General features: G+C 34.7%; 1 protein-coding gene across 3 annotated transcripts in view; it reads left to right on the top strand.

The window, feature by feature from the left end:
* The window catches only part of LOC148941921 (charged multivesicular body protein 6-A-like), a 52,170-nt gene extending 42,090 nt beyond the window's left edge, over nucleotides 1–10,080 (top strand). For all 3 annotated transcript variants that reach the window (XM_089103080.1, XM_089103082.1, XM_089103081.1), the window contains exons 4-5: nucleotides 4,437–4,677; nucleotides 9,922–10,080. In XM_089103080.1, coding sequence (XP_088959206.1) covers nucleotides 4,437–4,677; nucleotides 9,922–10,071 — 391 coding nt within the window. In that variant the 3' untranslated portion in view covers nucleotides 10,072–10,080. The remainder of the gene's footprint in view (nucleotides 1–4,436; nucleotides 4,678–9,921) is intronic.
* The last annotated feature ends 5,123 nt before the right edge of the window (nucleotides 10,081–15,203 follow it).

The raw sequence follows: 15,203 nt of genomic DNA, 5'->3' as shown, positions 1-15,203 counted from the left end.
ATACTTTTAAACTTTGTTCGTTTGATTTTTGCATGCTCTGAAGAGAATGTTTTTTTTAAGCCTAGAGATTGCAGGCAGTCAATAGGTGTTATTAAAAGTTGACAAGTAGTTTAGTAAGTATACCCCTTTTTGTCGCACGGCTCGGGGGTGTTGAGACGGAGCTTTCTTAATTTTTTTTTTCGCGGGGAGGGGATTTAAATTTTTTTGCTCTGGAGTTGGGAGCAAAATTTTTTTTTGCTGCCCACAAAATAGTATATGCTATGTTTTTTTCTTCGTATGCCTCCAACCCCACAGGCTCTAGTGCGGCAAAACATTTTTAGTAAATTTTGTAATCCCCATGCGTGTTGTATGTTGATGCTGCCAAATACAACATCCAAAGCTGGACAATGATTTTAGTTTGCTCAAACCCAAAGCCAAAAGTACTTTCACGAAAGTAAATTCTGTTTTTTGATCCTAACTTTTTGGCGAAGCTTAATATTTGTACCTTTCTCATATAGGGACGCCTGTAGGGGGGAAGGGGTATCACCATGGATTGTTTCTCCGTCCCCTCGTCTCAGACTTAAAAGATACTTTTTTTCTATTTGCATTAGAAAAATATCTCTTTTGGTATATTTATTAACTAGTAGTTTTTTTTTGTATTTTCATTGGTAAATAAAAAAAACAAAAAAACAAAGTTACCCCACCTAAATTTCGGAAAATAAATTTTGCGCTCCCCCCCCCCCCTACGTTTTCGTAGTTAATTAATTGTCAGTAGTGAAATATCTTCGTATTACATGCAGAACCTGAAAACTTTCTAAAGTAACTGCAGAAAAATATTGCAAAGAGAAACAGAAATCGCACATTCAAAATTCTATTTCTGAATACTTTACTAAAATCATGGATGTTCTATATTTATCCATAAATGACTTCCTAAAATCCCCACCTGTGAATGCAATAAGAAGAATATCCAGGATTTTAGATAAGTAGCCAAAGACCCTGTCGGTGACACAAATGAAAAGAAAAAAAAAACCGTTGTGTTAATTGTTTTGCGAGGACCAGAGAACAAATAATCCTCCTTGCCCCAAAATTTTGAAGTCTATTGAAAGAGTTGCTCTGGCAAACTCCATTGGATTGTTACTGGGTTTCTTTAATTGATGCACTTTTCCATCTTCTTCTTTTTTATTTTTTTTTATAAATATAAGAACTAAAAAAATGAAGCCTAAAAATATGAAAAAAGTATTACTAAACCTCTTTAATGTAACTTGATGAGAAGGTATTTGATTTTTTCTAAACTTTATAAAAATACTGTTACTCTGCCAAGTCGTGAGTAAGCGCTCAGGTCTGCTTCGGTTGTTCCTAAATTCTCTGGGTTGGTCCAGGATTTCCCGAATTAAAACTAAGTTCTCCTAAATCTCTTTGGAATAGTACGTTTGTCAATGCACGAACCTAAGTGCGAAATATTAAGCTATAATTTCCCCTAACGTTGATTTTGGAAAGATTTAAAAAAAAAACGCAATTCTAGTCCTGGGAAATCAGGGATTTTCGGGGTAGAAGCACATGTTTTAGTTATCTTACGTGCTTGAACTGGTCGTTTGGAGCCCGGTTTTACATCCTTTTCTTATGTGCTGACACCGTGCCGGATCACAAGGAAGCGTGAACCATAGTAGATTATGCCGTTCCATAAAATAATATAAATACAAAGTTGAAAGCTACATTTAAATGATTATTGAAGGCATTTGTCGGCCTTACATATTTGCATCTATAAATGACCTAAAAAAATCCCAATCTATGGTTTTTATTTCGTTTTTATTTTCATTTACACAAATTTCAAAAATACCTTACCGGATTGTCTGTTATCATTTAGTAATGGATAGTCAGTTAGATGGGATTAAGTGAATAGCTTAGGATATTGAATTTAGCCAAGTGGAGGTTTCGAAAAATTTGAAAAAAAGGCAACACCGCACTGAAAAGACTTAATGTTTTCTCTGTGTCAGATATGAGACTTTTATGGATGAGACTAGAGAAAGAACTAAAAAGTAACAGGAAAGATTTGAATAATAAAATTGGAAACTAAATTTTTCACTGTTAGGCTTCTTACTCAATCTACATAGTTCGAATCAGTGTTGCAAACGCTTCCAAATAAACTGTACCGGTTTTTCAAATATAAATTGAACCACAAGAGATTAATTTGTACCATCTGAAGAGTATGTTAAACTTTTGCCGCAGCAAGAAGAAAATTTTTGATAAACTAAAACTTGAACAGATATCCCAGTTAAAAAGGATCAAGTAAATCCAATATGTAATAGAGAATTTGATTGTACCAGCAAATTTCCAAATGTACCGTATTGTACCAGGACCTACAAATTGTAGCAAAACGGCACAATTGTACTGCGTCGACAACACTGCTTTGAATTAGAACATTTTCCGTGGGGTCACTGGCTGCTTATTAATGCATGATATGGTATTGTGTACTATAGGCTATGTTTATGTACCCTTCGAGCTGTAATACAGTGAATTATAGGAGTGTAATATTAAGGAATAACAGAGTCAATATTTTGCAGTGCCAGTCCGACCATGAGTGACACAGATTAAATAAAAACAAAAGCCAAAAACTTTGAGTGATTGGTGGTTTAATGCTTTCATCTACGTCATTCACTTAAGATATTATTAGTAATTAAAATATTTGCAGTTACTAAATGATGTTTGGCTTTAAGGCCGTACACAGGATTTTTTTTCGGAGGGGGTTTTACTCAAAGATTTTTTTTTTGGGGAGGGGGGTGTTTACACACAAAAAAAACCAAAAAAGCATACAAAATTTGTTTTTATCCATTTTTGTTAGTTTTAACGAGTCAAAACAACATTTTTTTTTTGGGGGGGGATCAAATCCCCCTAACCCCCCCTCTGGGTAAGGCCTTGCTTTTCTTTAGTGTTCTGGAATATTTTGAACTGTCTTTTTTAACGATTAAGCTATGTTTTTTTTTTAACTCCCTTACTAATTCTTATACAACATACATATTAAGAACTTTGAATGATAATTTAAGTTTCTTTATGATGTTTTTAATATCAAATTCATCTGAAACTGTTATTAGTTTAAAATCATGCATATTTTCACTACTCTTATATTGTCATTGATGAATGTGGTTACTTTTAAAATAGTACAGTCCCTGGAGAGACAATTTTTGCTTTTAAACTCATGAGTGTGGCATCTAATAGTACCTTAATATAAGATGACCTATAATATCATCATCCTTTAACGTAATAATTACCGTTAAAGGTCATCCTTTAATGCTCTAAGACTAATTCTCTATTTTGACTATCTGATTTTAATTTAATTGACTACATTGATTGAAAATTTTCCAAGTTGATGAAAATAATCCTTCAAGTTTCGATCCAAACTTGAACTCTAATATTAGAACTGGTGTTGTAAGTTCGTTTGATAAATGTGTTCTCCTCTCAGATAGTGGAATTTCAGATATGGACGCCAAGAGACGGACTGGTAACCGGTAACTTTCGCTTGTTGACTCTGAATCAGCTAAACCTCTCTTGCTGCCTCACCTTCTTCAAACATTTTCCGACACAAAGCTTCTATAAAAAATAAGGAATGGAGATGGAGTATCAAGCGTAAAAGATTTTTTTTTAGGAAAAGTTTGCTAATTTACTGGCAGTTTAGTAGCATCCAGCTGATTCTTCCGTGCATCAGATAATATGATCGCGATTATGGCACCCTTTCTAAATGAAGGGACGGGGAACAGAACACATAGAGGCCATCATTCTTTACTTTGGCTTGTGTATTTCAACCATTTTTTTGTATGATGTAGTTGGACGTGACATTCCAATATCCACTATCAATGTCCGATATCGATGCGCTGTTCAATGTCTCAGCTGGAAAAAAAAAAAAAAAAAAAACTCCCGCACTTTCAAGATTGATAATTTGAAGAAAAGGATTCTAGAATAATTTTTGAAAAGGGTACGGAAATCTGATGAATTAGTTCAAATTCTCGATGCAGATTCATTTATACATATTTAATGGACATATAAGTATAATATATACATATTCAATATACATATTATATCTACATGTTCAATATTCTAATGACAATACATATTCAGTTTTTACTGTTGTGAACAGAAACCTTAGAAGTCTTATTTCTGAAGTTTTAATGTCGTTAATTGCTTTCATTTGAAAAATATTTATTTAATTTATGATCGTTTTCAAATCTGGCCTAGACCTATGCAAGATGTGATGAGACTACTGCCCGCTGGTTCATCTCAGCTAACTGTAACACCCGGTTACAGTTTCGAATGACTATTAGTTTGGACGGAAAGAAAGGTGTGGTCTTCATGGAAGACTGTATCAAGGCTGTTAATGAGCTTTCAAAAAACATCGCTGCTACATAATCTACTTGTTTATTTTAACTATGTAATGTTTTATTCAAGCGATTAAATTAATTTTTCAGACGTGCAAAAATACTACTGAAGAAAAAGCGATATCTGGAACAGCTGACAGAAAAAACGGATAACCAGCTAGATGGCATTGAGCAAATGGTTCAGGATATTGAATTCAGCCAAGTTCAAGTGGAAGTATTGAAGAATTTAGAAAAAGGCAACGCTGCATTGAAAAAACTTCATGATGTTTTTTCTATGTCAGATGTGGAGAAGATTATGGACGAAACTAGAGAAGGAATTGAAAAGCAACAGGTAAGCCCCCCTCCCCAAAAAAAGAAAACTTGATCAACTTAAAATTGAGAAAATGAATAAGAAAAATTAAGTTTTTAAAAGTACAATAAATAGTCGAGTTTCTAAACCAATGTTAATTTTTCAGAAGCTCCCCGAAATGTCGCTTTGTGGATAAATAATCTTACCTAATTGAAGGCCTACGAAATTTGGCGCTCTAATTTGAAGACAATTTAGTTTTACGCTTATGCACTTTAAGTAAAATTATAGCCATAATACAGTTCATGTAAAGTTGCGGACAAAATAATTACACTAGTCACACAATTTCAAGCTTGATTTGATAGCTGGCATATGTGCACATTTGAAAAATATTAGACTATTAAAAATATGAATGAATATATTTGAAATCATATTGAAAATATATGTATATATATGAAAATGTAATAGGCTATTATTAGCTCATTTGGCTATTGGAATCATTTTCTGACAGATCTAAGTTAAAAAAATTTCTTGATTTTTGTATTTGAGCTGATTATTTTTAAATTAAAGACTTAATTTTAAAAATAAAGTTGGGGCTTCTTTTCAACGTTACATTAGCAATAATATCCTCCAGAGCCATTGATGCCACGTATGGCGCAAAGTCTTAATTCCAATCGACGTTTCAGTTACTGAAAACGTTTCACAGCAATTAACACCAATCTTGGGATTGAAAAACAACAGGTAAGACTTAAAATATAAAATAAAAGAAAATGTTAATTTCGTAAAAACCGAGTTCCTAGACCATTGGTTACTTTTCAGAAACGCCCTGAAATTTTGTATTATGGTACAAAAAACCTTACCGAACTGAAGGCCTGCTAAATTTGACGCTGTGAAGTTTGAACTTTACAGTTTATACCGTACAGTATTATTATTTTCTGTATCACAGGACACATCTCTCTGTCAGTCTTGTTATAAGTCGGTATGTATAAGCTTTACTCTGTTGATTCTATCACAGGCAGCGCAATAGCGCTGCCTAAGTAAAGAACGATGTTGGCACAATGTATTATTTAGTTTTTTATTTTTTCTTTTGGTTTCCATGCCAGGGCACTTCGTATCGAAGGAGTTGTCGTAGAAACTTCGAAAAGGGCTCATTCGATTGGAAATTAGAGTGGCTATTGCCCTTTTTAATAGTCGAAAGTGATTGGAGGGCAACTAACCCCCCTCTCACGCCCACCTTTTCCCCAAACACATCCAATCACAACTTTGAGATAGCCATTTTATTCAACGTAGTCTTAAGTTCTGGAAATTAGGTCTTTAAGGATGACAACCCCCCCACAGCCCTCAGGGCAAGGGTTGCAAGTTATGCCCTGGGGGCATATAAGGTTTTTATAGAACGCATTGTCGTAGAAACTTCAAAAAGGGCTCATTCGATTGGAAATTGAAATGGCTAGTGCCCTTTTTAACAGGCGAAAGTGATTGGAAGGCAACTCTTCCAATCACAGAGGAACACCTCTTACACACCCACCATTTCCCCAAACACATCCAATAAAAATTTTGAAATAGCCATTTTGTTCCATGCAGTTCAAAGTTCAGGAAATTATACCTTTGAGCAGGACACTCTTCCCACAGTCTTCAGGACAAGGGTTATAAACTTTGCCCTGGGGGCATAAGGTTTTTATTGATATCCTTGTTGTAGACATTTGAAAAAGGGCTCATTCGATCGGAAATTCAAGGGGCTAGTGCCCTTTTTAATAGTCAAATGTGATTTGAGGGCAACTAACCCCCCCTCTCGTGCCCACCTTTTCCCCAAACACATCCAATCAAAATTTTTAGATTCCCATTTTATTCAACGTAGTTGAAAGTTTTGGAAATTAGCTCTTTAAGGCTGACAACTCCTCCCCACCACAGCCCTCAGGGCAAGGGTTGTAAGTTATGCCCTGGAGGCATACAAACCGTCGGCAGTGTCTCACTATTCTTTGCCGTGTGGAAATTATAACGATCCTCGTGCTTCAGATTTCCCCAACATTGCCAATGTTGAGGAGAATGGACCGCAGGGATGGTTTTTTGAAATCGATGGTGAAATACCGGTGGAGTATCATGACTCGGAGAAGGATTTGGTATTCCCGTGCATAAACAGAGCGGTGACTAGGGACTCTTTGAGTCCATACAATATTTCTAAGGTAGAGGATGGTAGCGTGCACTGGACACCTTCGAAACTAAAACTTTTTATTGAAAGCGTTGTCGTAGAAACTTCAAAATGGCTCATTCAATTGGAAATTGAAAGGGCTAGTGCCTTTTTTAATAGTTGAAAGTGATTGGATAGCGACTAACGCCCCTCTCACGCCCACCATTTACCCAAACACATCCAATCAAAATTTTGAGATATCCATTTTGTTCAACGTAGTTGAAAGTTCTGGAAATTAGGTCTTTTAGGATGTAAGTTATGCCCTGGGAGCATATAAGGTTTATATAGAAAGTTGTTGTAGAAATTTCAAAAAGGGCTCATTTGAAATTGAAATTGCCCTTTTTAATAGTCGAAAGTGAGTGGACATGAGAGGGGGGAATTAACCCCCCTCTCACGCCCATCATTTCCCCAAAAACATTCAATAAAATTTTATAGATAGCCATTTTGTTAAACCTAGTTGAAAATTCTGGAAATTATGTATTTAAGGATGACAAACCCCCAAGAGCCCCCAGGGCAAAGGTTGTAAGTTATGCCCTGGGGGCATATAAGGTTTTCATAGATAGTGTTGTCGTAAAACTTCAAAAGGGGCTCATTCAATTGGAAATTGAGAGGGCTAGTGCCCTTTTTAATAGTCAAAAGTGAATTGGAGGGTAAATGTCACGCCCACCATTCCTCCAAACACATCCAATCAAAATTTTCAGATATCCATTTTGTTCAACGTAGTAGAACGTTCTGGAAATTAGATTTTTGAGAATGACACCCCCCCCCCCCCCAGCCCTCAGGGCAAGAGTTGTAAATTATGCCATGGGGGCATATAAGGTTTTTATTGAAAGTGTTGTCGTAGAAACTTCAAAAGGACTCATTTGATTGAAAATTGAGAGAGCTAGTGCCATTTTTAATAGTTGAAAGTGATTGGAGAGCGACTATCGGTCCTCTCACACCCACCATTTCCCCAAACACACCCAATCAACATTTTTAGATAGCCATTTTGTTTAACCTAGTTGAAAGTTCTGAAAATTAGGTCTTAGAGGATGACAACCACCCCAACAGACCTTAGGGTAAGGGTTTTAATTTATGCTCTGGGGGCATAGAAGGTGTTTATAGAAAGCGTTCTCGTTTCAAAAAGGGCTCAGTTGAGTGGAAGCCGAAAGGTCTTGTGCCCATTTTAAAAATCGAAAGTTATTGTAAGGCTTGACATTTTTATAGTAAAGATCGAATTTGGTATATTGTATTATTATTATTTGTTGTTGTTGTTTATACCAGAGCACTTTGTATCGAAGGAGTTGTCATAGGAACTTCGAAAAGGGCTCAATCGATTGAAAATAGAAAGGGCTGATGCCCTTTTTAATAGTCGAAAGTGATTGGAGGGCAACTAATCCCCCTCCAATCAAAATGCACTGTGTTAATGCTAATTCCCAATAAGGCATCTCAGCAGTATCCCAAGAACGACTGAGGGTATTATATTCAAACTTTCGGGGCTACGTCTGCTCTTAAAATTCAACCAAATCAAAATAGCGTAATTTTGTTGCGCAAAATAGCGTAACAAAATTTGCACTTTACTGAAAAAAATACAAATGAATGTGCATTGTCAGTTTAATTATACATATACTGATATTTTGTAATCAAAATGATTAATATTATTTGGTTTATTAAAGTTATAAAAGTAAAAACATTTATATTTTTTTCAGTAGAGTGCAAATTTTGTTCTGCCCTTGGGAAGGCATAGGGTTTTGAGCCCAACTTATGTTAATTTCTACTCGTTTTGACTTTGCCTCGGTTATTTATTGTAATTTCTGATCGTTTTGGGTTTCAATTGTTTATCAATGATGATTTGTGGTAGTTTCACGCTTGGTAGATTATTTGATTTTATTTTTTCTCATTTTTTGTTTAATGGAGTTCTTTACTTTTCTTTGAAAAACTTATTTTGTGGGAAAAGTTTTTTTAATTAAGAAAAGAGAAATAAGCATATCGTCACGGTTAGCTCCTACCTAATGGGAATGACGCTGTGATACTACTTATGAAAACGGCTTAACCAACTGTTTTCAGCAATGTCAACATGCCAACATTATAATGGTTACATGCTAACAGCAATTATCTCATAAGTGTGAAAATATTGATTCGACTTCTAGACGTAACAGTGACGATATAAGCAATATAAGATACCTCTGTGGAGGGTTTAGGTCTCTTAAACCAAAATACCCAGTTTATGCACAAAAATGCCAATATATTGCCAAAAGTATATACTATACTTTTCGGTTTTAAATATTTTAGTTATGCAGTTTGGATGGCTATGTAACCCACACACAATGAGGCTATGTTTTAGATAGCTTGGTCTTTCATAAAATCCTTTATTATAGGCCAAAAATGTATTTGATATTGTTTGAATGTGTGAAATGACGTCCCTGCCCTTTAGATCTTAATGTGTTGGCCTTTATCTTTATAATCTGGAATAAAGAAAATAAAAAATTGTCACAACCCCATTATGACGTCGAGAAAAACTTCGTAAAAACAGTTTTACACAGGCGTACATTAAATTAATGCCATAATTAAATTAAAACCGTTTATAATTAAAACATCATAATTAAAAGTCATAATTAAAACCGTTCATACATAGCCAAGGCTTGTAGAGGGGGATTCCGGAAGTTTTACAGGTTGAGAGTTTTCTGACTTAACGAGAAGCTTGGAAAAGAGGAGTGTGTTCGAATGGCCAATACACTACCATACAAAAATGCCAATACATTTTTCGTGTCTGTTCCTCAGCTTGAGAACAAGATTTGTTCAGCTTAAAAGTTCTATATCTGTCGATTCACAGTTTACTGCTTCCTATTCAAGTATAAAACTGCTAAGCAGTTTTCACATTGATAACTGAACTATAAAATTGCTGGATAATTTCCGACTGTATTCTAGGCATAATACAGTTTATAACACTGTTCTATTTCATGTAGAATTCAGTTCTAATTCACTATAAAATTTAGTGCTCTAGAATTCACTTCATTTCAAGTCCCCTTGCTATTTTAATACCAAATTTTCAATAGTAACTTTGTATAGAGTTATCGTTGATCTAAGAGTCTATATAAAACTATAATAGTCAATTTTTACTTTAGGAAATAGACGACTTGCTCTCAGGGAACTTAACAGAGGATGACTTAGCTGCTGTTGAAGACGAGTTGAATGAAATTATGAAAGCGGACTTACCCCAAGTAGAAAACCTTCCAGAAGTTCCAATGGAAGAACCAACACTGCCACACGTTTAACAGGGAGAACCAATTTGCAGTTTAAGCCTCGTGTTAGTTTACGTAAAAAAGGATCACGGATTCTGCAAATTAGGGAGATTATACACAAATCGTGGAGAGCAGATTTAGTCTTGTAATAATTCACGTTTAAGGCGATTAAAAAAACATACCTTCCTCTCCATTCAAACTAAAAACCATTCTCAACCTGTAACTGGGTTTTATTTCAGTGCAGAAATAAATAAAATGCTTTTCTTTTTTAGTTTATTAGTGCTATTCATCTTATTTATACTATTATAAAAGGTAAAATCCTTATTACCATTATTTTCCAAGTAACACAAGATAGTATATCAATTAATATGGGACTTTAGGAAAAAAAGTGGAAGTAATTTTCGCTCTGAATCTTGACACTGGGAACGAAGTTTTGATTATGGAGTGTAATGCTGATTTAACATTCTGCCTAATTTCTTGCAAAATCTTTTCAAATAATTAGTTAGTAATGGAGTACCGTAATGGCGTGCCTAAACAAAGAGACCATGCAGTCTATGGCGAGCTAACACCGATTTTTCATACTTTTTTGAAGTTGGACACCCTTTCCAAAATAAATTGTGCCCCACTCTTACTCGTCGTACCAGCTAAGTACATTAAACGGATCAGTGTCTAAGTCTACTTCTAAGAGTTCAATTGACATAGGCCAATTAAAACGTAACAACCCTTGAATCTAATCTTCTGTTACACGTAACAAGTTTTTTTCGGGGGAGGAGGGGATTGGGGAGTGGGGGGGGGGATAATAAATAATTGGTGGAAGAGGGGGGGAAATAAAAAAGAATTTTTTCGATAATTGGAACAAGAAGCTTAAAATAAAAAAAAAAATAATTTTTCGAGTGGACTTTTCTTTACAACAACTTTCTCTTCTTCCTTTTCTTTAGGGTACGATAATTGAACAGTCAGTATTATCTGGCAACATAACCACCTCAAAAATACAAAAAGTATCGTAACCATTTTTGTGTTATATTAATCGCTAAAATTATGTAACATTATTGTTTGGTCTTTTCTCGCCACTATATGAAGGTGTATTTTCAAGCACTTAAAAAGAGAAATATTCAGAACCGAGGATAATTCTATATTTTAAAATTCATTTCTCACGAGAAAAATATAGCTGTGGTTAAGGTAGGAAGTGAGGTAATTAACTGATTAGGTGTTAAATCAAGAGGTAAGCAGGGATTTGTCCTATCCTCTATAGCTAATTTTGACCTACTTTGTGCTAAAGAACGCAGAGTAGGCTATGGGAGAGCATGGAGTCAAATATGAAGGTAAAAATTTCCTATGCTTAGATTATGCAGATGATTTGAATTCCCTAGAAAATATGCTAGCAACACCAAAGAATTTTTTAAGATTTTGAGAATTCAGGGTTCAAGAATAGGCTTAAAAGTTAATATTAGACAGAGTATGTCGCTTAGAATAGGAATAAATGAAGCTGAAGAGGTGATATTTGGTAACAATACGTTAGATCAAGGAGATAGCCTTTCTTACCTGGGTAGTAGTAAGCCCTGGGTGTTTGTTGCAAAAAGTAGTAAGAATAGAAAAAAGTCTGCGAGCCCCGAGTAGAATATTGGAAGTCGCGATAATAACAGTGATTCAGATATGGTTCTGAAAACCTCCAGTATGGATAATGAATGGTGCAAAAGTATGAATAGGAAGCAGTTACCAGTATGAAATCGGTGCTTTTGAAGACAGAGGAAGATTTGTTAAATTTTTTCCAGATGAGTTGTCTAAGGACAGTTTCAAGTACCCATTTGACTGACTGTATTTCATACAAGAAACTGTCGAAAAATATGACTCTATATCTTATGAAACTAAGACTTCTTGGTATTGGCATGAGAATAAACAAGAGTTTTACCCGCAAAATTTTATACATAATTCCAGTTAAAATACTTTACAAAATACAATGAAGCTGGTCGTCCAACTGCCTTAGTGAGAAACAAATAAACGTTCAAATGGGGATAAGTACATTTATTTGGACAGTGAAAACAGGAACAAAAGTCTAGATATTTCGTTCACATATGCAACGATTGTATTCAGTAGAAATAACGAGAAAAATATTGCAAAAAACAGAGGAGGAGAAGGTACAGCATATAAACAGTTCGAGAAACAGATAAATTTATTAAGTTGGAGCTAGTTACAAGGTTATGTTTTTGTCATAACTCGAAGTTTTCGGTAAATTCTTCCCATTTTTGCTATGAGCAGAAAGAATATATGCTCTAACATATGCTGGTTTGAACGTTCCAAAGTTAGTCTGGGAGTTAACAATACTAGCAATACTAGTATTTAATACTTTATGATTTAAAGTATTTAATACTTTTAATTTTTTATGAAAATACAGTAATGTTGATTTCTCTCTCTTTCAAGATATTTTTTTCCAACGTACTTCTTTTTAATTGATTTAAACAAGATGTATGTATTTATAATAGGGCACGGATTTTGTGGGCTCCTTACACTTTACATTTCTTTATTTATAATAGGGCACGGGTTTGGCGGGCTCCTTACACTTTAATTCTCTTTATTTCTAATAGGGCACGAATTTTGTGGGCTCCTTACACTTTACTTTTCTTTATTTATAATAGAACACGGATTTTGTGGGCTCCTTACACTTTACTTCTCTTTATTTATAATAGGGAACGAATTTTGCGAGCTCCTTATACTTTACCTCTCTTTATTTATAATAGGGCACGGGTTTTGTGGGCTCCTTACACTTTAGTACTCTTTATTTGTAATAGGGCATGAATTTTGTGGGCTCCTTACACTTTGCTTTCTTTATTATTATTATTTTTTTTCAAAATTTGCTCTTATGGACGTGCTGATTTTTAGCAGTTTCTCCTTGGTATTTCATTGTGCTGTAGCTTTAATCCAGAAAACAATTCTTTTTGTTTTTATACTCTTCTTTTACTACCTCTTTTTGTTTTTTCTTCTATATATTTTCTTCCCCTTTTCTTTACTTCTTTTCACTTCTTCTTCTTTACTTCTTTTTTCAATCTTTTTCTTCTTAGCTATCTATCTGACTTGCTATCTTCCTGCTATTTCACTTCTTTTGCTATTTAGTTATTTCTATCTTCCTATTGCATATTTTTTTTATTTTTTCTCTTTTATTTTTCCTCATTCTTAATTTGATTGTAGTCAAATTTTCATGTATCTTTTTTATATTTCAGATGCGTCAACGCGGAAGGAGAAAACAAAAAAGGAAAAAACTGCTCTGACTGCCTAATTGTGTTTTCCGTCCTGTAGTGTATAGTCATGTTGAGCGTACATCTCTCTTTTTCTTTGAACAAACTGGAGCGTACCGAACGTAGAACAAAACGTGCGAAGCGTATTAAACATAGCCTACATAAAGTTGATTGAATCAATCGTTAGATAATGCTTAGTGTAAACGGTCCACTTGCAAGTCCTGGTGTTGCAAAATGTCGCATAACTGCTTTTGAATGGCTGCAGACGAAGTAATGGTCCAAGTGACTCTACACAGCGCAGCTGATCAGTATAGTTTGAGTGGCTTACTGATTTGTGTTCTAAAACACCAATTTTTTCCCAAAAATTCATAGTTCTTGCTTGCAGAAACAGCTTGGATTTTGGGATTCTAGAATTAACTCGTATCATGAGACCTGAAAAAAAAAATCCTCTCTGAACAAGCAATAGGTCGCTAATACCTTATAAAAACTAAGATTTTTTCTATTTGGTTCTTTTTTTTAGTTTTTCTTTTTTATTCCTTCTTTTGAATTAACACTGCTGAATTGCTCAGTGCTTGAATACGTTTAGGTACGTTTTGATTTGAGTGTAATTATGCATCTGTTTGTTTGTTGATTTTATTCTTTTTGACGCTGGAGTTAAAATAAAATTATTTTGTTCGCTTTTGATTTTTTTTATACGTTTCTCGGGCGTTAATGTTCTGGACTAACCAGCATTTTTACAGTCGACGAACTACGGAACTACGGCTCAGTACGGCAAATAACAACTCATCAAAGAAATACATACTGCTTTGCAGGCACACTATAACTTATTCCCATGAGGATGGGGGCCTAACTTATTGGAGATGAAGGAGAAAAAACAAAAATAAAGGAATTTTGAAAAATATGATAGATCGTGAGACAAATTTTTATTTGGAGATAGAAAGAGGGGACAAGGGTCCAAGTATTTCCTATCCCCCTCCCTCTGAGATTTTGATGACTTTGCTGATAATAAAAAAGTTATGACTGTGTGAAATGTATTTAAGTCAAAGTATATTTTTTTTACACGGAATGCTTCACTGCTTTGTAGGTACAAAATAATTTATTCAATATAAATTATTAATTATTTTTTATAATTATATAGGTTGGGTGGCCCAGCTTGGTGAAGATGAGGGAGAAATAACAAAATTAAAGTAACTATTTCAAAATTTTGGCAAATCGAAAGGCAAATTGTACTTTTGAGGGAGAGGGGACCGGGCCAAAATTTTTCCTACACCTCCTTCCCACACGTCGCAGGTAATAATATCCGTAGCCAAGCTAAATGCCACTGTTTTTGCAAGTAAAATAAAAATTGCTTAACAACACTGGCAATAAAAGGCACAAATCATATGATGGCTTGTTCTACATTTGGATGGCACCAGTCTGCAATTAGGTGGCACCAGTCTGCCTTTGGGTGGTACAAGGAGCTCTTGGTAGATGAACGTTTCAGTGCCATGTCATGCGACTAAGAAAAGAATTTGCTGGAGTTCGTCTTTATGTGGGCGTTTCTTTATGGGTCACACTTTCTAGAAGCTAGATGACAGCTAATGTCAAATGGAATAAACTTACCAGGCCGTATAACTGGGCTTTCTCATATATTACTAACGTAACTGTTACTATGTAGCGTTACTGTAACAAATAGCTAACGTTGTATGTTACTAATATGTAAATCGCTTTGGGTAGTATCAGAAAGCATACGAGAGAATGAGGCAGGGACTATTTTTATTTTATGCCAACAAGTTTGGATTATATGAACTAGCCTTATGCCAAATCGATCAGATGTACTTTAAGATCTTTAAAATTAGAGTAGCTACGTACTGGATTGGCCCTTGACTTTGCCCTGACTTTGGAATAAATATTTTGTGAATCTGGAATATACTGAACAGAGTGTATGTTTATCTG

This window comes from Artemia sp. Qi Xiang Cuo, chromosome 17 (genome assembly GCF_049724085.1).
Source record: "Artemia sp. Qi Xiang Cuo chromosome 17, ASM4972408v1, whole genome shotgun sequence".
NCBI lineage: Eukaryota > Metazoa > Arthropoda > Branchiopoda > Anostraca > Artemiidae > Artemia > Artemia sp. Qi Xiang Cuo.
The sequence above is the reverse complement of the archived record's forward strand: the minus strand, read 5'-3'. Positions and strand labels throughout refer to the sequence as shown.